Genomic DNA, 23314 nt, shown 5'->3' with positions numbered 1-23314 from the left:
GTGTGTGCCTATGTCTAGGCATATCTACGTGTGACCACAGGTACACACTGAGTCTGGGAGCGGGTGTCAGATCCCTTGGAGCTAGAGTTACAGATGGTTGTAAGCCACCTCACTTGGAGGCTTAGAACTGTGCTCAGGTCCTCTAGATGGCCATTGTTCTTAACCACTGGGCCATCTCTCCAACCCTGTTGCTTCTTTTTATCGATGAGGTCCCCAAGTCTTTGAGAGACTGTTCTCAAGTTGCCATATCCAGATGTCCAGTGCCCTGCAAGGGAGTTGTTACTTCACTTTATCTTCCCATATAATATGCCCAAAGTATTTATTTGCTAAAATTTTACAATAAATTCCTTTTATTATTTTCTTCTAAACTAGAGCCAGGATGTTTTATTGATCTTTTTCAAGTTTTAAGGATGACTGGATTATATTAGCTAAGATTTTCCTTTCAGGAAAGCAAGTCAGACAGTGGTTCTGCCAGAGCTGAGTTTACTGCAGAGAGAAGTAGCCACTTTCCCCTGGTTTTGAGTACTCATCCCCAGGATGTTTACTTCTCTTTCCTTGTCCTGTTGGTCCCTCCCCATCTTAGTTGCTGAGTAACCAAGCAGCCCATTAGTTTTGTCCTTCAGAGTCCAGCCCTGCATGCCCTCTAGCTTTCACCGTTGCCCTTGTCTAGCCCTTGTTTATGAGAGGTATTTTTCTGTTCGTGCTGATCTTTGTGCCCATTGCTTCCAGCTTTTTCCACCTCACTGGGTCCCGCTCATTCAGCGTCCAGCTGAAGCTCAGCCTCTTTGAGATGAAGTGTGGTTTGCACAGCTGCCACCACTTTCCCAGTGTCGCCTGGCCGACTCTCTGGCCACGCTCTGAACTTTTCTCTTGCTTTCCAACTAATGCCATTACGGCATGCACTCCAGATGATGTCGTCACACTGTTCTGACTGAGGAGAACATTCTTTTATATGTATTGTTTTAAATACTAGCCAACACAATGGATAGCTTTTTTTCTGCCTTGTTTGAGACATATTGCTAAAATAATAATAAAGGCAAATATTTTTAGTAGGCATTTTAGAAAACATTTTTCTTCTACATAACTACATACCAATCATAAAAATGAAAATGTTAGTGACATCCTTGGATTTTACTATTCACATTTTTAAGAAATCAAGTTCAGAATAAACATTGCATTTATTAGTAGTATCTGTGCGCTAGTCTGGCTCAGGTCCTCAGTGTTTCTTCCACCTTTATGAACGGCGAGGCTCTGATATTGGAGTGTGACCTCCGGTATCAGCTTGATGAGTGTGATTTATCTAATTCTTCCTCGCTATGAGGCTCTGCTTCCATGCCAAAGCTGTGATAAAGTTGTGCTGTTTGCTGTGGCATTCTGTCTGGTGACATACTATTTTGTACTTTTCTGTTGTCTGATGAAGGTTGTAACCTCAGGATTTTCCTTTCTGTTTCCCCTGTGATTTACAACTTGATTGTGAAAACTTACTTTCAGACTATGCAAGTAGCCTTATCACTCAGCAAATGTTCTGTTTGTCATTTTTATCTGCCGGGACTCTATATAATCCCTTTGTTAGTGTGTGCTTCGATGTTCAGATTGTCACAGATCCTGTCAGGGGTATTTCTTCACCAACTTTTGTGTCCTGTTGATATGTCCAGACCATGCAGTAAACATTGCCTTGCTCAATGTGGCATAAAGCACTTCTTAGCTCTTGCCTCAGAAGCAGACATTTCTATAGAGAACCCTCATTCTTCGTAGAGAATGTTATTTTGAAGCCAATATCTAGGCCTTGAGAGTGCCCATTATGATCAAAACATCTCTTCTCACAGGCCTTTTCTGTCATTCACTCTAGTATGTGTATGTGTGTTTCCTGCCTGCAATCTGATTGCACACATTTGTATTTATATTTCTGGATCTTAGCTATCTCTGTGTGTCATGATTTCACAGCTGTAATCAGCCAGGATTCATTCTTGTTTCTTCCTTAACCATATTTCTAATTCACGTGTCTAACATCAAGACCCTGGGCTTCTATTGCATGCTTAACTCCTTGATCATTCACCTACTATGTCACCAGGCTCCTGCTACATCTTCCTTCCAGCATGGCTGCATTCCCTCACTGTATTTGGACTAACACTTTAGATGAAACTATCACCTCCTTCTACCATAGACATCTTTCCCATCTCATTTGCATAATTCCTAGGTGTCCTGCATTGATGCCCTCCTCTCATCGTTCCCACACAGGGCTGCCTCCCAGATGATCTCTCTGCTCACTCTCTGCACACCCTCTCTGTTGCTGTCTCTACTTCTCTCCTTTGAGCTCCAGGACCCTGCTGCAGCTTCCATTCTCCATCTCAAGTGGTTAGCTGAATATGTAATACAGATATATAATCCTATCACACACACACACATACACACCACTGGGTAAGACGCTAGCCTAACCATCGTCCATTTAGTGAGGGGAGATCAGAAGACTGAGTCTGATATCAGTTGGACTTAAGGAGCTCATCAAGCTGACACATTGAAAAGTAAAAGGTTTTTGTCCAGCCTGTGCTGACTTTCTGGCTACCTTCTTTATGTCCATACAAACCACGGGTGCTACACCATCAGGCCATTTAAGGACAATTGTGAATTGGCTATTGTTAGAGTGGTTCCTGGAATATTGGTCCACAATGCTCATCAAGCCTTGTGGAGGGGTCTCCATGGTACTACCTCAACTCCTTCAAGATTTTCTGTGGATTCCCATAAAACAGCACTTCCTCAATGACAGTCGGATCTGGATGTGAGGGCCAAGCTACCTGAACTGTGAGAGGAGCTTGGACCCAGGATGATGGCTGAGGCAGCTATCTCCTTGCAGCCTTTCCCTCTCTGCTGGTAGGGTCATGATAATGATCCATTCAGATTCTCTATCGCTGCAAAGGCCTGAGGCAACAGTGCTTGGGAAAGATAGCCAGCTTCCCCTTCCTAGAAACCTTCTCTTATGCTTATTTCTTTTCTGGACCAGAACTGTGCCCTTCTTATTATTTGCCATTTAGCCATAGTGCTTGCTCTTCTGTAGGGGGACGCAAGCATACCCAGACCTAAGGGTTTTGGGCCCTGGAGGTGACCAGGGAGGAGCTTTCTAATAGAGTGCTTGTTTCCTCTGTGGACTCGGAAGCACTGTATACTCACTGCTGACAGACACCCACAGGATGGAGTAGGGACTCCATGTCTTCACCTGCAGCCTCCTGGTAGTGCGGCCGGGGTGTAGCACTAATGAAGCAGGACAGGAAGTGCCAGCAGACAGAGCTCAGCTGTGAATCATGACCTCCTAGCTGGGAAGCTGGGATACTTTGAAGAAGACAGCTGCAGTTTGATTTCAAAACCCTAGCACTGCCATCACTAGACATTCATCTGTCAGCACACAGGGGAGCAGTTGTGCCTGGTCAGGCCAGAAGAGGGAGAAGTGCCTGGCTTCCTGGGTAACTACCCATGTAGGGTATGGCAAATGATCCTATCTACCTAGCCAAAGGAAATAGTTTGGTGAGGCAGAGACTGGTAAAGTGAAGTGGGCTGGCTCTGTGGATCCTGTGATCCTCACCAGGTGAGGCTCCTGAGGCTTCAGGGACACGCTAGGCTCCAGCTGTGAGCTGGCGAGTCGTCCCAAACTGTTTAAGTTCCAGCGGCTGGGAGAAGCAGGCTGCCCTGCTGTACTGCCTCTTGTGTGCATTCATGAAAGGAGCTGAGCTTTGCTTGCCTTGCTTGGGGCTCCCCTGCTTGCCCTTTCCTCTTTCATGGCTTCCAGTTGTTGGGTCACCTAGTGGTATTACTTTCAGGAAAAGAAATACTTGTAATCATTGCCTGGGTTTGTTTACTGAGAGTCCTCTAATCTGTGTGGTTTTCGTGGGAGAAGGATTCCTTATTCTACTCTAATGGCTTTTAGCTCATGGAGGTTTATTTAGCAGAAGAGGAAGAGAGCACGTTATCTAGTGCCTAATCCCTTTTGAATGTTTACATTGCTCTGCCAGAGCTAGCGCTGGGGAGAGTGGCAGCAGCCATTTGCTCTGGAAGAGTCCATATGTGGCTGCCAGAGATGATGGAAACATATTAACATAAGTGATAATACTGTCATAGAAGTGAAAAGTTAAGTTGCTTATCAGTATATTTTGATAAGCTACTTAAATTTTACAGTAGCATGTTCTGGCTTCAGACAGACGTCACAGATAGGAGCTTGTGCACTTTATCTGTCCTCTCTATTACCTCTCACTTCATTTATTACCTCAGTGATCCAGCAGTAATCTGTACAGGGTGCTGATCCCCTCTCCCGGGCAGGATGTCACATCTGGGCGCTGCCTTAGGTCCAGGCCTGTCTATCAGTAACGGACTCCATTTGCAGATGTGAGCAAGGCAGAGCAGCAGGCTTCTTTTATGCCTGCTCTCAGAAGTTTTGAGATTGTCTCTAAGAGAGAACAGAGCCATTTGCAGAGTGTGGAGGGTGCAGGTGGGAGACAGGGTACGCTTCTTGGGAGTGGGGAATATATCTCACTAACTTTTCCACGGGGCTAAAGGGCTGTCTGCTAGTCTTCATTTAAGTTTGTGTGGGCATGTGCGCGCGTGTGTGCGTTCGTGCATGTCATAGTGGCCACAATCCATTCTTGGTTTGGTGCTGAGGATATAGTAAAGGAAGGTGTTTCTCTTTGTCTGTATAGTCTGTTGAGAACACAAACCATGCTGTGGGGAAGGACATTGTAATAGTAGTGTGTGCATGACCACCATGGAAGGAATTGGGGCACAAAAGTAGGTTCCGGAGGGCAGGAGGCTTTTAGAACACTGAGCAGAAATTGACTAAACTAGTTCCTGAAAGCCAGAGGGAGAAAAGGGCCAAAGTGTGCTGGCCTGGGGCAAGCTCAGAGATGCCTGGTATATCCATTGCAAAGCTGCACACCTCTAGAGAACTCATACAGTTGATCAAGATCCTGAGAAGAGAAAGTCAAAGAAACCTGAGAAGTGTAGGCTGCTGGATCCTATAGCAATGGGATGCTACTGCAATAATTGATTGTGCTGTGCAGATTTGGGGTTTTTCTTGGTGGGGTGGGCAGCAGGGGGTAGCCAGTTCATTTTATGCATTTCTTAGTAGCAGGTATCAGAATGGGAAAGAACAAAAGATGTTCAAATCACTCCAGTAGGGAGGCTCAAGCTTTCCAGAATTGAGGTTTTGCATTTTGTCTTGCCTCTGGGTTGTGTCAACCCTGCCCAGGCAGATGAAACAAGAGGCATTAGGCTATGAACAAAGCCTAATATGGGGGCCCCCCAGCCCAGGCAAGAAACAATGCAGGCTGAGGCCTAGGAGGCAGGGATTCCTAGACTCCTGCGTGTCCAGTCGTAGCTAGAGACCTTGTGGAGTTGGGAATGGATGTGTTTCTAGAGACTGTAGGGTGGTGGGAAAGGCCTGGCTATTAAAACATAGTGCCTGATTGCACTCTAGCTTGAATTTCTTCTATCTGAACCAGGTCTCGTTTTGAGACACAGGAGTAATTTATAATGGACAATTCATAAAGGCATGTTTTTTAAAAGCCCAGAAATAATTAACATTTAACCAGTTTGGATTTTAGCAGCCTTGGCTAGAATCTTTAGGATGTAGAGAAAACCTGAAATATTTTGAATTAAGTTCACATTTGAATTTTTGACCTGCATACTAATACTTCTTGTGTTTCTTTTTCTTCCCCAGCTACCTCCCCTGGTTTGAGGTATTTTATAAGCTCCTTAACATCTTGGCAGATTACACAACAAAACAACAGGTATTTGCCTTTTTATAAAACTAAATTTTTTTAACACATAAACTTTTAAATTTTATGATTATGAAAGTAACATATGCTTTATGTTTTACTAAACATTTATGAAAAAAGTAATGTATGCCAAACATGAAAAGGTTGGGAAATTCAGAAAATAATGGAAAAGAAAAGAAAATCAGCTCTTACCTACTATGCCTTACATCATCCGTAAAATAAACATAACTAAAATTTCTAGTTGTTTTTAGTTTATTTGTTTTTTCTTCTGAGATAAGGATATAATAGCTAGGTTGCTCCTGTTCACAGTGTTAATGTCACATTTTCCTAACAACCCTGAAAGTTCACAATATATTTGTCTCAAAGGCAGAAGCTGAATTGCTCATGCCATGTAACAGATCACTTACTTGGCAGGTGACTTACCAGCTGCCCCAATCCCCATTTTGATAAAGCTTTGTGGTATTTTTTTTTTTTTTTGGTTCTTTTTTTTCGGAGCTGGGGACCGAACCCAGGGCCTTGCGCTTCCTAGGTAAGCGCTCTACCACTGAGCTAAATCCCCAGCCCCACTTTGTGGTATTTTTATACTAATTTTTGTAAGGGTCTGAAATTCCTTCCACAGTTCTGCTATACCTTAATCAATTTTGGAGGAAATGGTATGCTAACCTAAGCTCTCACCATGGCTAACAGGTTGTCTGTATTTCTATTCACAGATTTGGGAAGTATTGTCACAGAATCATTTCTCCCACACTATTGAAAATACTGTTTAAGTATTTTTATGGGTAACATATCCTATACTTTTGCTTATCAAAATAGTTTCTTCTATGGGGCCTTCTAATTATTTGAGATTTTTGTTTTCATTATAAGAAGTACAAAGGGCTAGGGATCTAACTTGGTGGAAGAATGCTTGCTGTGCAAGCTTGGGAACCTTAGTTTAAAACCCTAGCAGAACTCCGAGGGTCAGATGTAGCAATGTATGTACCTGTCACCCCAACAGTGTGGAAGGTAGAGGCATGGTAGAGGTATGGTGGACATGGTGACTACCAGCCCAAGTCCAGCTTCAGTGGCAGACCCTGTTTCAAGAGAAAAAAATGTTAGAGCAGGACACCCTGATCCTTGTAAGTGTGATGTGTACTCACATGTGCGCACGTGCACGCACACACGCACACACACACACACACACACACACACACACACACACACACACACACACACACATATATAACCCCCTCATACACAGACCAACACACAAAGGGGACATGTGGGAAAAGGATGACCAATCACTCAAATCTTTATATATAAAACATTTTCTTCAATTTTTATTATTCCTCTAAGAAGAGAATGCCAGAGAGGCAGTTGTAAGCTTGGTGTGGTCATAAGTATTTATAAAATGTTTGCCTGTTGCATGTAGCTCCGCTACCCTGCCTAAGCTCCGGGAACAGGCCATGCTACCAGCCCCCATCCAGCTTCCCTTGAATCCATGGATAAAAGACATACACACATAGTTATTCAATTCCAATTTACCTTTAATTTGTTGGGCACTGCGATCTCCTGCCTGGAAAAGTGTTCCCTTAACAATATTCTTATCTTTGCACCTCCCTCCTGCCTTAAACTTTAGTTGCTAAGAAACATCTAGTCCCTTCTAAACTCCCCAGACCACCTGCCTATAGGAGCGGTCACAAGTCCCCCTCCTCCCAAGACCTCATATAGTTACTTGACGTTTTTCCAAAGCATGGCAACCCCCCCTCCTCCTCCCTGCCTCCTCCTCCCCTTCTTCTATCTTTTTCTCCAGGGACCCAGAAGTCCCACCTATCCCTTCCAACCAGCAATTAGCCCATGGCTTCTTTACTGACAGATCAAGAACCAACTGGGGACGAGGACCTTAGCACCAGAACCATCCCTACGTTTGCCAAACTACTTTCCAAAAGATTTACAACACAGCTGAGTCCCACACTGTCACTGATAGCATTTGTTAAACTTGCCATTTACTTGTCTAAGTTAAAAATCTCACTGTTATTAGTGAATTGAATATTTCCCTGTGTTTCTAAGTTCTTGGGGTTTTTTTTAAAGGTGACATTTAAGTTAAAGTGACATAGCATAATTATTAAATGTCAAAAATATTTTTTCTTTTGATTCTTCTATAGATTCCTAGTTCTGAAAATGTTCTATTAAAAATTATTGTTCTGTATTTTTGGTCTTAAAGTGCCCCAAATCTGTTTTTTCTTTCCTCTTTCTCCATATGATGCGTGTGGCATAGTCTCTCAGAAGGCCCAGAGTGGGCACGTGTGTTACTCAATCCTTTCTTTCTCATTTTACCCCAAATGGTTTTAGTCCACCACAAACAGAATCCTGACTTACAGGGTTCCCTGAAACATACTTTGGGAAATGCCATTTGGGGAGGGAAGTGAGTATATAATAGATAAATCTTTTCTTTGAATGAGTTGTACTCACTAGCAAATGTATTCCAGAGGGCACAGCAAATGGCAGGGATGGTTCATAGAAATGACTTCTTTCTTGCTTACCACACACGCAATGTGAAAGGGAGCATCAGGTCAAGAATTCTATCATAGAGGAACTGGCATCTTTGATGAATGGGGTAGCAGGTTGCCTTGAGATCTATTCATTGATTTCTTATGCACATTTAGCTTTGGTAAGACATTCAGGTTTCCACTCAATTTGAAAGGTGTCTTTAATAAATAAAAGCATGTAACGCATCTCTAAACTGGAGACTGATTCATGCTGTCATATCCCACATTTATATTCCATTCAGTGTTCAAAGCAACAGTATAACCTACTATTCTTTTTTAAATGTTTCTAAAAATGTGAGTACGTATAATCCTAGCATTCGAGAGGCAGCTTGGAGGAACAGGAATTCAAAACCATCCCTACCTGCAATGGAGTTTCAGGGAGCTAGCAGCTCACTTGCCCATTAAGTGAGTTTGAAGACTTAAGACCTTGTCTCAAAACAATTAAAAAGGAAGGAAGGCAGGCTTAAGAAAGGAGAGGTGCTATAAACTGAGCATAACCCCATGGGTTCAGTGCTTTTATCCTTGGGCCTGGTGAGAACCCCTGTTTTATACAGTATGGGAAGCTAAGATTAGTCTCATGGCTTATGGAGTCTATTTTTCCTGACCCATGATGCCTACAAAGTTCGTTCTGGCCAAATGAATTATAACGCAGAGCAGAGACTCTGTCTACAACTAGCTTGTTCAAAAATTATTGATTACCAGATTAGAACAGGGTGAAAAGAAGGGTTCAGTTGATTATGTACCTGATCAACAAGCATGAGGATGTTAGCTTAGATCTCCAGCACCCACATAAGAGACAGGCACAGCAGCTTTTGCATCTAATCCTAGCACTCAGGGGAAGGGCAGGCAGATTGCTGGAACTCATTAGACATAAATCCTAGCTGAATAAATGAGCTCTGAATTCACTGAGAGACCTTGTCTTTACAACTAAAGTAGACAGCAATCTAGGAAAACGTCTAACATTGACCAGTGGCTTCCACATACACATGCACACACAAGAACAAATATATGCAATATATCCATGGAAACCAAGACTTAGACAAACCCAGCATATTTGTTCACTAAAAACTGCCTTCTCCCATTCAGAAGCTTTGCAGTTGTGGAATGAGGTAAACTTCTATTTGGGGAAGTGTGTGTGTCTGACCATGAGAGTCACCAGGTGTTGTAGCCTATGGTGGTGCATGAGGATTTCACTGCAGGTCCTGGCCACAGTGTGGTCAGATCCTGAATATGGCAGAAAGGGAGTCTGCAGGGAAAGGATGACAAGGGACCTGATCTGGGCAGTGGCCCGCTTGAGGTGTTGGAGCCAGAGGAGATGAGGGTTTGTACATGGTAGAGTGGGAGTAGTCGTGATGTGAGATGTGCTAACTCAGTGGGGAACTGCAGAGAGCTGAAAAGGAAGGGAACCAGCAGTGGTGGCTCAGTGCTTGGTGCCAGAGCATGGAAAGCACGCATTGGACAGTAAAGCCCCAAGATAGGGGTGAGTCTTTTATCTTTGAACAGTATAGTCTCAGTATGCAAAGAGAAGGAACAGGAGTGATTCTAGTGTTAGCCTTGAATTGGAGACATCATTCTGAAGCTAAGGCTTTAAGTGTGTGAAGACAAAAGTAAGTTCAGATATGAAGGCATGTGGTGGTCTGTGTGTATGATACTTTCTGGCTTTGACCGCCTAAGGCCTAAGGTGGGCTGTGGCATTACTTAATGACTCTGACCATTGAAGGTCTGGTGTCATCAATCCCAAGGAACAGCAAGCCTACAAACCCCTGGCTCCCAGACCTGGCTTGTGAATGCTCCCCAAGAAAAGGAGTCCTGGCGACATGAGAAAGGGCTACTTCCAGGACTGAGGCAAAGAAAGTGTAAGATGATGCTGAAATAACTTTTGTATCCCAAATTAAGAAAGTACTCAGAAAATGATAGGGATATGTCCTCTAGACAGGAAGGCAAGGTAAAGGGCCAAGATCTTAGTCTGGAACATCAAATACTGAAGGCAAGTGAAAGCACTTGTAGCAAGATAAATAAGCAGCTTGACTCAAAACTTGAGGGATGGAATACTTATATAAAATATTTGCTACAAAATGCTTTTTAAATGCTGGTGTAGGGGGTGCTCAGTAGAGATCTGAGATGATATAGTCAAGTGGTAAGAAAACATCATCAATAAAGAACAAGTTGAGATTCATGAGGAAACATCTGACAGCTGAGACTCATTCTGCAAAATGGTCAAGGTCCTATAGATTAGAAAAGACAAAGGTGTTTTTAGCAGAACTCAAGACTTACCCTACTGAAGGTCACTCATGCCTCTAAACTGGTTTTATTGCCATGATGGTGTAGGGAGCGGAATAGCTGGCACAGCCAGACAGGATTAGATGGCACACTGTGCTGAGGCACATATACTTCCTGGCTGTGGTGATTAGACATGATTGCTCAGAGAAGAATGATTGTGCACGTGCGTGCGTGTGTGCGTGCATGCGTGCGTGCGTGCGTGTGTAGCTGATAGGGTATGATTGCCAACAACTCATTCTCAAACAGTGGAAGAAATGAAAGGGCCTTTGTTTCTAAAATTGTTCTGTAGGTGTGAGACTGCTTCAGAGCAAAACTCACCTTGTGCACACATGTTCAAGCACCTGTGTCCTCTAAGAGACTTGATTGTCAGAGCACAGACTAAAACAAGCTTGGAAGCTTGGTGAGTCTACTTCATCTCAGGCTTCCTGCCAGAAGCAGACAGGGCTGTGGACTTGAATACAGCAATCCTTCCTCCCTCTCTGGGCTGTGCAGCCTTCTATCCAATGGGAGACTAGAACTTCATAGTTCAGACCTTCACTCTTTACACTCCTTAAGTGGATGACTAGAAGGATCCAGTAGTTAGGACATGACTGCCCATGTAAACTTAACCTTTTATTAGCACACAGAATTCCCACAGGAAAAAAAAGTGGCTTTTGGATCATTTTGTAAGCACTGTTGTTTTGAGCATCTTAAAGGCGAATCTGTTTTGAGCCGAATAATTTGTGCTGCTTTGTATGTTGCTCAGCTGCTCAGTTTCCCTAATTAAAATGCACGGCTGCTGTCCTGTATCACATGCTGGTGAACTTGCTTTATTTCTAACTTTCCATAATTGGAGTCTGCTACATGTACACAATGAACACTCAATAAAATTAATTGAGGGTAATATGATGAAGACTAGATCCATGGTGTCATTGTTATTTCTCCCAACCACCCCCGCCCTGGAAGCTCAGATTGTTTGCATTTAAAAGTTGTTGCTATGGAGTTGGAGGGATAGATTTGCTGAGAGCGTATGGTATATGATCCATAAAAGGTGGTCATGGTAGGTGTCTGACTGAATAGAAAATGTCGAATTTGATGTGGGAGGATCGGTTTGGCTCTTATGTTGGAGCAGTGTCTTTTATCCAACCATACTTGAATATCAAACCTATTTTTGTCTTGGGGCCAGCATTTCCCACCTGTTTCTCTTTGGGTCTAGACTTCACCTCAGGTCCAGCTTTTATAACTTGGACCTTTTCTTTCTTTCAGGAAAGTCAGTGGAATGAACTTCTTGAAACTCTGCACAGACTTCCCATTCCAGACCCCGGAGTGTCTGTTCACCTCAGCGTGGTAAGTGGGGCAAGATGGTGGCCACCCCAAACAAGCATGTCTGTATGGACCTTCAGAGGAGACCAGAACCACACACTCTTACTTAACCCGAGCCCTGGGATTCTCCCTCTTTCTGAGATTCACTGAAGAATAGATGCTTCCCAAATGACCAGTCATATCCTTAGCTGCAGATTCAAGGAACAGAATGGCTGGACCTGTCAGCCTTGTCATCCCCTGTCTTTGGCCACCTGTATCACCCTTTGTCACAGTTAAAGTCCATTCTGGACTTTCAGTCTTCACAATACCTCTCTTCTGTTTGCCTGTTAACTCATGCATCCTTCAGAACTATTCTGATTCTGTTTTCTGAGAAATCCTCCCTTAATCACTCAGGCTGAGTTAGCCTTTCTTTTGGGCCCCAGTCCCCTTACATGATCCGGAGACTTGGTTCCATCCTGTGGGAGTAAGCTGGTTCTCACTCTCTATCCCATGAAGACAGAGGACAATACTCAGTATAGTTCCTAGCCTACAGCATTCATTATTTATTTAATGCTTTGAGGTACATCCTGCACGTTGCTTAGTGGGAAATTTTTGTTCCAATTGTCTACTTTGCTAGTGATTGAATCAAGGCCTTTAACTGTATGGGCTCAGCTTCCTTATCTGTCAGACAGGACATCAGAAGAGATGTGTAAGCTCTCTTCCATAATTCATTTACTAAATTCTTTATCTCTTAGATGGAAGCTGTCATTGCCTTTATCAGAATTCTTTGGTGGACACCATTTGGCCAGGCACTTATTGTCATGCAGACCTGTCTTTCTATCCCAGAACCCTGGCAGGTTAGAGAGTTTTCTCTTCCAGCTTCTCAAAAAGCAGTTACAGTGCTGGTTATAGGAATCAGGAAGGTGTCTGACTTCATAAGGAAAACTAATGAGTTTTACCAGAATGGTATCAAAAGCCACAGGATTGCCAGTAATAATAACAATAGCAAACCTATTTTAAGTTCTTAATTTATACTAATATACACCTCCTATGTTCAAAATCATTCCCAATATAGATGCTAACATACTCATGTCATAGGGGAAAGATTTAGAGGAAAGGGCGTGCATGTAAAGTCATGCAATTTATAAATGATGAACTAGCTTTTATGATCTAAGGAAAAAGGGATGGATGCAGGGAAGCGGGAGGGACTTTACATAGGGAGGATTTGCTCTTAGGGAAGTAGGGACTGCTTGAAAAGATGAGCAAGTGAGCTGTAGACCCAGTCATCACTGAAGCAGAGCAACCCTGCCTTTGTCTCAGTCTTTTTTCCTAAGCAGCTTGATCTCACTGCTTCATCCTGTAATAGCATCAGACAGGTAGCTGTGGAGCAGCCAGGCTAGGTCACCAGCTGCCTGGGAGGCAGGGCCACTCCTTCACCAAATGTCTGCACTGGCAACATGCTGTCAGGCCTCAAGGACAAGCCAGCTTGGGCAGCAGGAACTATTGGGTGTGCAGCTGTTTCATTCCAGTGGATTCTAGGAATGTTTCTGACCTCCCCTGGTCCCCAGCATTTCATGATCGATGGAGCAAGACAGAATCTCAAAGGACAGCCTGGGGACTGGTTAGTTTGGAGTTATGCTGGCTCACTCTTTACAATCCACTGCATCTGTAAAGGCAGATCCCCCCCCCCACTAGACATTTTTCTTCCCAAAATGCATTTCTGTTTTGAAGATCTAGTATTTCATTTGGAATAGAAATACTAAAATATTGGTGCAATGCCTTGTAAAGATATAGCCTGGGCTTTGTTATCTGTAACCACTGTCTATAATAGAATGTTCCTGTGTAACTGATGTCGGTGATTGAGAAAGATAGAAATGCAAACTAGCAGTTTGAATGATAATGATTGTAAAATAAAAATCCAGTTGTTAATCCGGGAGTGGTAGTGTATGCCTGTCATCCCAACATTCGGGAAGCAGAAGCAGGAAGAATCAGTACAAGCCTAACAACCCAATCTGGTCTATGTAGCAGTCTCTAGGAAAGCTGAAGCTATATAGTGAAACCTGTATCAAAATAAATAAAATAGCAAGTAAGTAAAGAACCATTTTTGGAAGATTAAATGCCTCATGCAGAAGTGCTTTCTCAAGTTCATGTGTATAAGTGCAGAGACATAAAGACTCTGTGGATACAGACATGGCTCTGGTTTCAGCGTAGATCCTCCACATGCTCACTGAGTGATCTTAGACTATTTGCCTCTCTGAACATTAATTTGTATATTTGTAATATGGAGATAATATGTATCTCCAAATTTTATTTTGGCAACTAGAAGTGATGTTTCTAAAGTCTTTAATACAAAGTTTTCCATAAGCAGGTTTCAATAAATATCTTTTAAGTGTCAGACTAGCAGCTCATGGTTACCATCATTGGTGTAGATTGTCTCCAGGGCCTTTTATTTTAGAACACCTAAACAACTCACTCTTCTACAAACCTACTTATTCTCCCAGTACACAGGATGTAAGGGTTGGGGAAAGGCCTAGATTTGAACTTAGGCTACGGCCGAGCTGAACCTTTCTGCCCATGACCTTTCCTGGCCTTTCACAATCCATCTTTAATTGGCCAGCACAAGGCTCCTTCCAGTGCCACTTACCATTATCTTCTGAGCCTTTAAAAGCAGCCGAGGAGGTGGCATTAGTTCAGCCAGTTTTCATTTAACTTAGAGATATGGGCTTGTTACAAACATGGAGACGCCTCATTGCAAGTCTTTGAAGTCAAGCCTTCAACCTCTCCTAGGCTTCATGGCAATCACACTGCAAGTCAGGAGCTTATTCTCCATTGGCAACCAATCTGTAGCCCTTTCATGTGGCATGAGTGGCCTTTGGCTGGAACTGCCCTGAGCAGATTTTGATTACAGTATAGATTGATGTGACCTCAGATGCTGAAATGGAATAGCAGGATTGGTTGGGATATCCTGTCACTTTCCGAGTGATTCTTTTTTTTTTTTTTTTTCCCCGGGGCTGGGGATCGAACCCAGGGCCTTGCACTTGCCTAGCACTCTACCACTGAGCTAAATCCCCAACCCCTTACCGAGTGATTCTAGTGTTATCTGGTTGCTAAGAGTTCTCTGCCTTATTGAACAGCAAGTTAGAGAACTGGCCACTTCTTTGTGTTCAGAAAGTCACAAAATATCACGTGGGTATTTAGACTTAAGCTTCTTTGATTTTTTTTTTTTCATTCATCTTCCCATGACATTCATTCTCCTGCTGACGAGTTAATGCTACTAGCTTGGTCCAACATTAGCCTAAGCAGCTCTAATATGGATGTTTCTTACAACAGCCATGTGGCTCCCTCATCTGAATAAAGAAGATGCTTTAGAACATTCACCTAAATTTGGAATGAAGTTCTAGTTAAATCATCTTGAAAAAATATGCAGCTCGTGTCTTTTCTTTTCCAGCATTCTTACTTCACTGTGCCTGATAGCAGAGAGCTTCCCAGCATACCTGAGAATGTGAGTACTTGAAAAGGACCATTGCATTTTTTTGTTTACTGCTTATGTTTTGAAAAGAAAAGGATATATTTTCTAGTGTAATAACAGTGGATTGCTGAAACAAGTATAAAAATCAATGGGTTATAATAGCAAAAGCAAATTGAAAACATCTATAAAGTATAGACACAAGGTTTTCATATTTCTCAAAGTAATCACTTATTAATGGTTGATGGGAATTTATTCTGGTCTTTATAGGGCATATTCACATAGATTAAAATTACCTATTAGAAAAGCATCTCAGCATTTTCACTAATAAGAATTATTGTTGTCCACCACAAAAATCTCCATTAAGTTCCCTCACAATAGAGACTTAGTTTCTCCTTTCTATTATCATAAGATGAAATGTTCTTAGGAAAGAAATTCCCATGTGAAAGTTTACAAGGGCAGGAGTTCGTAAATAGAACCATGCTTCTGTGTTTGTGTCGCAGGAAACCTGTACTAAGTGAAGTAAGAGGATACCTTCTAAGGGCTAAGAAGCAGCGAACTAAAGTGGCAGATCTGTAGTTTCATGTTTGCCCTCTGAAGAAGCTGAGTGACATGTCTACCCTAGTATACTATACTTTACTGTGATTATAAACTGTAAAATGTAGAAGGAAGTCTAAAGCTGCCACCAGGAGGCACGTGGTGAGATGTAAGTAGCATGAGATCAGCTCTCCTTCACTTCAGAAGACGCAGTGCAGTGGTTTTGAGCACATTCACATTCTAGTGGTCTTCAAAAGTTTTCTTTTCTTTTTTTAATTAATTAATTTTACACTCCAGATTTTATTTCCCTCCTAGTCCACCCTCCAACTGTTCCATATTCCATACCTCCTCCCCACCCACCCCACCAGACCTCTAAACTCCCTGGGGCCTCCAGTCTCTTGAGGGTTAGGTGCATCTTCTCTGAATAAACCCAGACCCGGAAGTCCTCTGCTGTATATATGTTGGGGGCCTCATTTCAGCTGGTGTATGCTCCCTGGTTGGTGATCCAGGGCCTGAGATCTCAGGGGTCCAGTAAATTGAGACTGCTGGTCCTCCTACAGAGTCACCCTCCTCCTCAGCTTTCTCCAGCTTTTCCCTAATTCATCCGCAGGTTTCAGAAGCTTCTGTTCATTGGTTGAGTGCACATATCTGCATCTGACTCTTTCGGCTACTTGTTGGGTCTTTTGGAGGGCAGTTATGATAGGTCCCTTTTTGTGACACCCCATAGTCTCAGTAATAGTGTCAGGCCTTGGGCCCTCCCCTTGAGCTGGATCCTACTTTGGGTCTGTCACTGGACCTTCTTTTCCTCAGGCTCTTCTCTATTTTCATCCCTGCAGTTCTTTCAGACAAGAAGAATTATGGGTCAGAGTTTTAACTTTGGAATAGCAATCCCATTCCTCACTTGATGCTCTCTCTTTCTGCTGGAAGTGGGCTCTACAAGTTCCTTCTCCCCACTGTAGGGTATCTTATCTACACCCCCCCACCCCAGTCCTGTGAGTCCCTCCAGCCCAGTCCCCGTTTGCTCCCAGATTCCTCCCCCCTTGTGGTTGCTTTCTTCTCCCTCCCAAGTTAGACTGAGGCATCCTCACTCGGGCCCTTCAGCTTGTTGACCTTTTTGAGTTCTGTGCACTGTATCTTGGGTATTCTGCACTTGGCTTGTGGGGTGGGGGCTAATATTTACTTATTAGTGAAAACATACTGTGCATGTCCTTTTTGGTCTAAGTTGCCTCACTCAGGATGATATTTTCTAATCCTATCCATTTGCCTGCAAAACTCAGGATGGACTTGTTCTTGATAGCTGAGTAATATTCCATTGTGTAAATGAACTACATTTTCTGTATCCATTCTTCTGTTGTGGGACATCTGGATTGTTTCCAACTTCTAGCTATCACAAACAAGGTCGCTATGAACACAGTGGAACATGTGCCGCTATGGCATGATGGGGTATCTCTTGGGTATATTGCCAAGAGTGGTATTGCTGGGTCTTTAGGTAGATCTATTTCCAATTTTCTGAGGAACCTCCACATTGATGTCCAGAGTGGTTAATACCAGTTTCCAATCCCACCAGCAATGGAGGAGTGTCCTCTTTCTCTACATCCTCGACAACATGTGTTGTCAGCTGAGGTTTTGATCTTTGCCATTTTGATTGGTTTAAGGTGGACTCTTATCTTTCAAAATTGTAGTGTGTAGAAACAATCATTCTACACTCAGCCTGTGATTGTTGCCTACTTTCAAGCACCAAGTATCAGTGGAATTATATACTGTTCGTTCTTTTTTGCTGGCTTTTTTCACTTAACATAATGCCTTTAAAGTTTACCTGTATCATAGCAGGTGCCAAAATTCCTTTCCATCTAAAATGATGTGGTCAAAAGCACCCCAAAGAGGAAATTTCATGGCCTGGAATGTTTTTGTAGGAACAATGAAGTTGAATTTGAATTTGAGAAATTAAAAGGACTGGGCACATAGCTCAGCACACAGCACTTGCTTGATATGTGCAAAGGTCTAGGTTTTCTACTGTAGAAAATCAGCTCAAGAAATTAAAAAAAGAGTAACAAAAAGTAGAAAAATAATTAAAATTTATTGTTAAGGTAAAATTACAAACCAAGACTTTTTTTTAAATTTATTTAATACTTAATAATAATTCTTTGGTTTCCGGGCAAACATCCCCCTCCCCCCTCCCCTTCCTTATGGGTGTTCCCCTCCCAACCATCCCCCCATTGCCGCCCTCCCTCCAACAGTCTAGTTCACTGGGGGTTCAGTCTTAGCAGGACCCAGGGCTTCCCCTTCCACTGGTGCTCTTACTAGGATATTCATTGCTACCTATGAGGTCAGAGTCCAGGGTCAGTCCATGTATAGTCTTTAGGTAGTGGCTTAGTCCCTGGAAGCTCTGGTTGCTTGGCATTGTTGTACATATGGGGTCTCGAGCCCCTTCAAGCTCTTCCAGTTCTTTCTCTGATTCCTTCAACGGGGGTCCTATTCTCAGTTCAGTGGTTTGCTGCTGGCATTCGCCTCTGTATTTGCTGTATTCTGGCTGTGTCTCTCAGGAGCGATCTACATCCGGCTCCTGTCGGTCTGCACTTCTTTGCTTCATCCATCTTGTCTAATTGGGTGGCTGTATATGTATGGGCCACATGTGGGGCAGGCTCTGAATGGGAGTTCCTTCAGTCTCTGTTTTAATCTTTGCCTCTCTCTTCCCTGCCAAGGGTATTCTTGTTCCCCTTTTAAAGAAGGAGTGAAGCATTCACATTTTGATCATCCGTCTTGAGTTTCATTTGTTCTAGGCATCTAGGGTAATTCAAGCATTTGGGCTAATAGCCACTTATCAATGAGTGCATACCATGTATGTCTTTCTGTGATTGGGTTAGCTCACTCAGGATGATATTTTCCAGTTCCAACCATTTGCCTACGAATTTCATAAAGCTGTTGTTTTTGATAGCTGAGTAGATGTACCACATTTTCTGTATCCATTCCTCTTTTGAAGGGCATCTGGGTTCTTTCCAGCTTCTGGCTATTATAAATAAGGCTGCGATGAACATAGTGGAGCACGTGTTTTTTATATGTTGGGGCATCTTTTGGGTATATGCCCAAGAGAGGTATAGCTGGATCCTCAGGCAGTTCAATGTCCAATTTTCTGAGGAACCTCCAGACTGATTTCCAGAATAAACCAAGACTTTTTAAGAACTTAAAAAAGATGAATTGGGAGAGGCTGGAGGGGGGAAGGGAAAAGATCAGATTGTAATCTAAATGTATTAAAATAAAAACTTTAAAAAATAAGGAAATATCTCTAATAAATTTGGAAAGTGAAAAAATTTTCTAGAAAAGTGTGGCTGAAGTTAAGATAAATGTAATATGGATAGAGAATAAATTGAGAAGATTAAAAGATTGCCATCGTTACTCCTGCCTCTATAAATACAGCAGTGTTCATCTACTTTGTCGGCATGTTCAAGGTTCTAGTTTATAGAAAAAGCGTGTGTGGTGTGTGTGTGCGTGTTCAGATTACCTCATTTCAGAGGAAGTGCTTCTCAAGCTCTGCCTTCCTTTCTTTGTAGCCTCAGACAGTCCTGTCCAGAGCCTTGGGGGTACTTGTGGAGCCCTAGGGAAATAGATGGATGGGTGACCAGAGTCCTGGTTATGTGCCCCTGTGTTATTTAGATCTGGTTAATTTATCACTGCTTAAATTGAGAGTTGGGTATTACTTGAGACTGAAAGATTCCTTTGATTTGTTTAAAAAAGAAAGCAAACAAACACCCAATGTTTAGAAGCTACATTTTATCAACACACAATGGGGAATATATTAACTGCATAACTCCATAGATGCTTCTTTACTTAATGCTATATTAAAAACATTTGCCCATCTCATTCAAAATCCATTCCAAAAAATCAATACAGAAGTGCATATTAAAAATGAATGCAAGCCCGAATTATCACAATTCTTTCCCCAACCTTGAAACTATACTCTCTCCAGAATTTGATGACTATCACCCAGAACTTTCTCTGTAACTTTATAGGATGACTGTGGTGTAGAACCTATTTGTGCAATGGACTTTTTTTTTAATAGTTTTATATTTTTTTATTTTTTCTCCATCTTTATTAAATTGGGTATTTCTTATTTACATTTCAATTGTTATTCCCTTTCCCGGTTTCCAGACCCTAACCCCTCCCGCTCCCCTTCTATATGGGTGTTCCCCTCATTACCGCCCTCCCCACAACAATCCCATTCACTGGGGGTTCAGTCTTGGCAGGACCAAGGGCTTCCCCTTCCACTGGTGCCCTTACTAGGCTATTCATTGCTACATATGAGGTTGGAGCCCAGGGTCAGTCCATGTATAGTCTTTGGGTAGTGGCTTAGTTCCTGGAAGCTCTGGTTGTTGGCATTGTTGTTCATATGGGGTCTCGAGCCCCTTCAAGATCTTCTAGTCCTTTCTCTGATTCCTTCAAAAGGGGTCCCGTTCTCAGTTCAGTGGTTTGCTGCTGGCATTCGCCTATGTATTTGCAATAGGCATTTTTTAAGTATAAAAATGATACTGTTCACTATTGTTTTACTTGTGGTTTAAATTATCCTAAAAGTTGTTCTCGTCTATCTATTCTGTTTGTTTAATGATGTGTGTGGCTGTGGTCTCAGTACCCAAACACAGGACTTCACATCTGCTAAACAAGCATTGTACCACAGAGCCATACTATCAACCTTAATATTTTTGTTAAGTAGTTCAAATAGTTTAGAAATAATTCTTAGTAATTGTATTTTCCCTCGTTGTTTTTTTCTCCCAAAGGTGTACACCACTACCACTTCAGTGTACAATAGACATTTTTTAAAGATTTGTTTATTTTATGTATGTGAGTGTACTGTAGCTGTCTTCAGTCACACAAAAAGAGAGCATCAGATCCCATTACAAATGGTTGTGGGCCACCATGTGGTTGCTGGGAATTGAACTCTGGACCTTTGGAAGAGCAACTAGTGTTTTGTTTGTTTTTACATAAGATTCTATTTTTATTGGATTTTTTAATTTACATTTCAAATGTTATCCCCTTTCCTGGTTTCCCCTCCAGAAACCCACTATCCCATCCCCCCTCCTCCTGCTTCTATAAGGGTGCTCTCTCACCCACCCACCCACCCCCTCCCACCTCCCCACCCTGACATTCCTGTGCACTGGGACATGGAGTCTCGACAGAACCAAGGGCCTCTCCCTCCCATTGATGCCTGGAAGGACATCCTCTGCTACATATACAGCAGCCAGTGTTCTTAACAGCTGACCCACCTCTCCAGCCCCTCCATCATTGTTTTAAAGATTGGTTTTTATTTATGTGTATGTTTGTACTACTGTGTGAGTATATCCCACATAACCATGGTGCCCAAGGAGGCCAGAAGATGGCATCAGATCCTCTGTAAGTGGAGTTGCAGGCAGTTAGTTATAAGCCAGCCACCATATGGGTGATGGGAACCAAAACTTGAGTCTTTGGAAAAGCAGCCGTTGTTCTTAACCACTGATCCATCTCTCCAGCTCTTATCATACTTTTAATATGTCTCTATTGCTACACCTCAAGATTTTTTAATTTCATATCTCATCTATTAATTTTCTTATGTGAGGTAAGACTTTTGATGCCCCTCCCCAGAAACCCACATAGACACAAAACACTGTCTCTCACCTAAGTCTTTCTCCTCTCCCATTCTTCCCTATCTTCATGGGGGGAAGACAAGTATACTAAATCAACTGTCAGTATTTCCATTTGAATGAACTGCTGAAGCAGTTAGATTATGGCTCTTTTCTTGAACAGCTTGTTGTAGGTGAGATTTTGGCTTGATATCTCCTTTTTCTTGGTTTTATTCTGTCATTCTGAAGAAACATTTTCCAACAGTGTCCTGAGAGAGTATGATGCTGAAGGCAACCAACGGTTTTGAACTTGCATGATTAGATGGTATGAATATGGAATTCCAGTTTGCTAATCACTCTCCTTTCAGAAATGTGAAGGCCTGATCAGTGGCTTCTTTTGATCCTTGTAGCTTAGGAGGTTTGGCCAATTTGATCCCTATTGTTTTTTAAAATCTATCGGCTTCTAATACCCCGAAATTGAACCATGAAGTACCTTAATGGATTCATTTTCACCCATTGTCCTGGGCATTGACCACCTATCCACTTTGGAGCCTCACATCATAAAGCTTACAAGTACGCTATTGTATTTCTACACTATTATTTTGTTTTGCTTTGCTTTGTTTTTATCTCCCCACCCCTGCCCCCACCCTCATGACAGATAGGATTTAAACCTCCTGCATTGATCCTCTAATGTCCATTTTCTTTCCTGTTTTCCACATTTCTCTTTTAGACCAACCTCTACTGTATTCAACAATTTTCTGTAAAATTTTCTACTTTGGCCATCTTACTGTTAATTTTTTTTAATCTTATCTGTGAGACTATAACTTCCATATTTTAAAAAGTATTTTAATTCTTTCTCCTCCTCTCCCTCCTGTGTTGTCAGACTTGTCAGTAGACACCAGCAACCTCCCCTCCCAGCTCACAGCCCTCCTGAGGAGCTGGTGCAACACAAGCTGCATTCCATGCCAGCTCCTGCATCATTCTCACACTCCAGTCCTGGCTCCTGTCTGTCTTGTGAATCACTTGTTGAGCTCTGGCTGACATGTGCCTTGTCACATTTAAGAGTAGGTACTGAACATCTGACCCAAAGTTCTGTGCTCATCAGCCGAGCTTGACTGAGTACAGACATGGAGACTCTCACATATCAGCAGAACCTTTTCCTTAGGACTAGTCTGTTTTCTGCTAGGGAGTGGGTGTATTGTTACCAGTGCTAAGGAAGGTGAGTGGGTTATAAGGTGACAACATGTGCTATGGTTACCCTGTGTTAGTCCCCTTTTCTAATTAGTGCTTTTGGAGCCGTCCTCAGCTTTACCTATTATCCCAAGCCCTTCTGGTTAGGAGCTTCTAATCAGATTACTCCCTCTGGACAGGCGCAGGAAGCCAGCTGAGGAACTGGGGGCTGGAGAGAAGAGATTTGGGAATGAATCACTGTGCCCTTTCTTTCTAACCTTTGGAGGCTGAGCAACTTCACTTCCTGAGCTTGCCTGGGCTCTCTGTGTGAGCTGAGCTGGTCCTTTCTGTCATGTCCACCTACCCACCTCACCCTTATTAGTGCCTAGCTTTCCTTTATCCTCCATCAACTCTCATGCCACCTTGGACCAGGTAATCTTTTGTTGCCTGTGTCTGTCTGTGGATCATTAGATTGGTTTTTGGTTGGTTGGTTGGTTGTTTGGTTTGGATTTGTTTTTGTTTTTGTGCATCTTTGGGTGTTCCTATGTGATGGTCTCAGTCTCCTCCTTGGCCTACCCTATTAGCTATGACAGCCTGAAATGTCTCAGTCACTGCCCAGTGGGCCCTCAGACAAACCAGTTTATTAGTAACATCATTTTACAGTTTAGAAGATTGACAGCTCTCTTTATTCTCTGGGATTCAAAACTT

At 42.6% G+C, this 23314-nt stretch overlaps 1 protein-coding gene across 50 annotated transcripts in view; it reads left to right on the top strand.

Annotated features, from left to right (window-relative positions):
* The window catches only part of Dennd1a (DENN domain containing 1A), a 488046-nt gene that overhangs the window by 242212 nt on the left and 222520 nt on the right, over positions 1–23314 (top strand). For 44 of the 50 annotated variants that reach the window (XR_015683115.1, XR_015683114.1, NM_001434229.1 and 41 more), the window contains 3 exons: positions 5702–5771; positions 11810–11890; positions 15294–15347. Coding sequence is in view for 34 of the 50 variants with exons in the window: in NM_001434229.1 (NP_001421158.1) it covers positions 5702–5771; positions 11810–11890; positions 15294–15347 (205 nt within the window). In the remaining 16 variants the exon portion in view is untranslated. The remainder of the gene's footprint in view (positions 1–5701; positions 5772–11809; positions 11891–15293; positions 15348–23314) is intronic. The other 6 variants (XM_087652816.1, XM_087652817.1, XM_087652814.1 and 3 more) reach the window with 1 other exon arrangement.

This window comes from Rattus norvegicus, chromosome 3 (genome assembly GCF_021556685.1).
Source record: "Rattus norvegicus strain SHRSP/BbbUtx chromosome 3, alternate assembly SHRSP_T2T, whole genome shotgun sequence".
NCBI lineage: Eukaryota > Metazoa > Chordata > Mammalia > Rodentia > Muridae > Rattus > Rattus norvegicus.
Note: the sequence above shows the minus strand (reverse complement) of the source record. Positions and strands in the feature narration are given on the sequence as shown.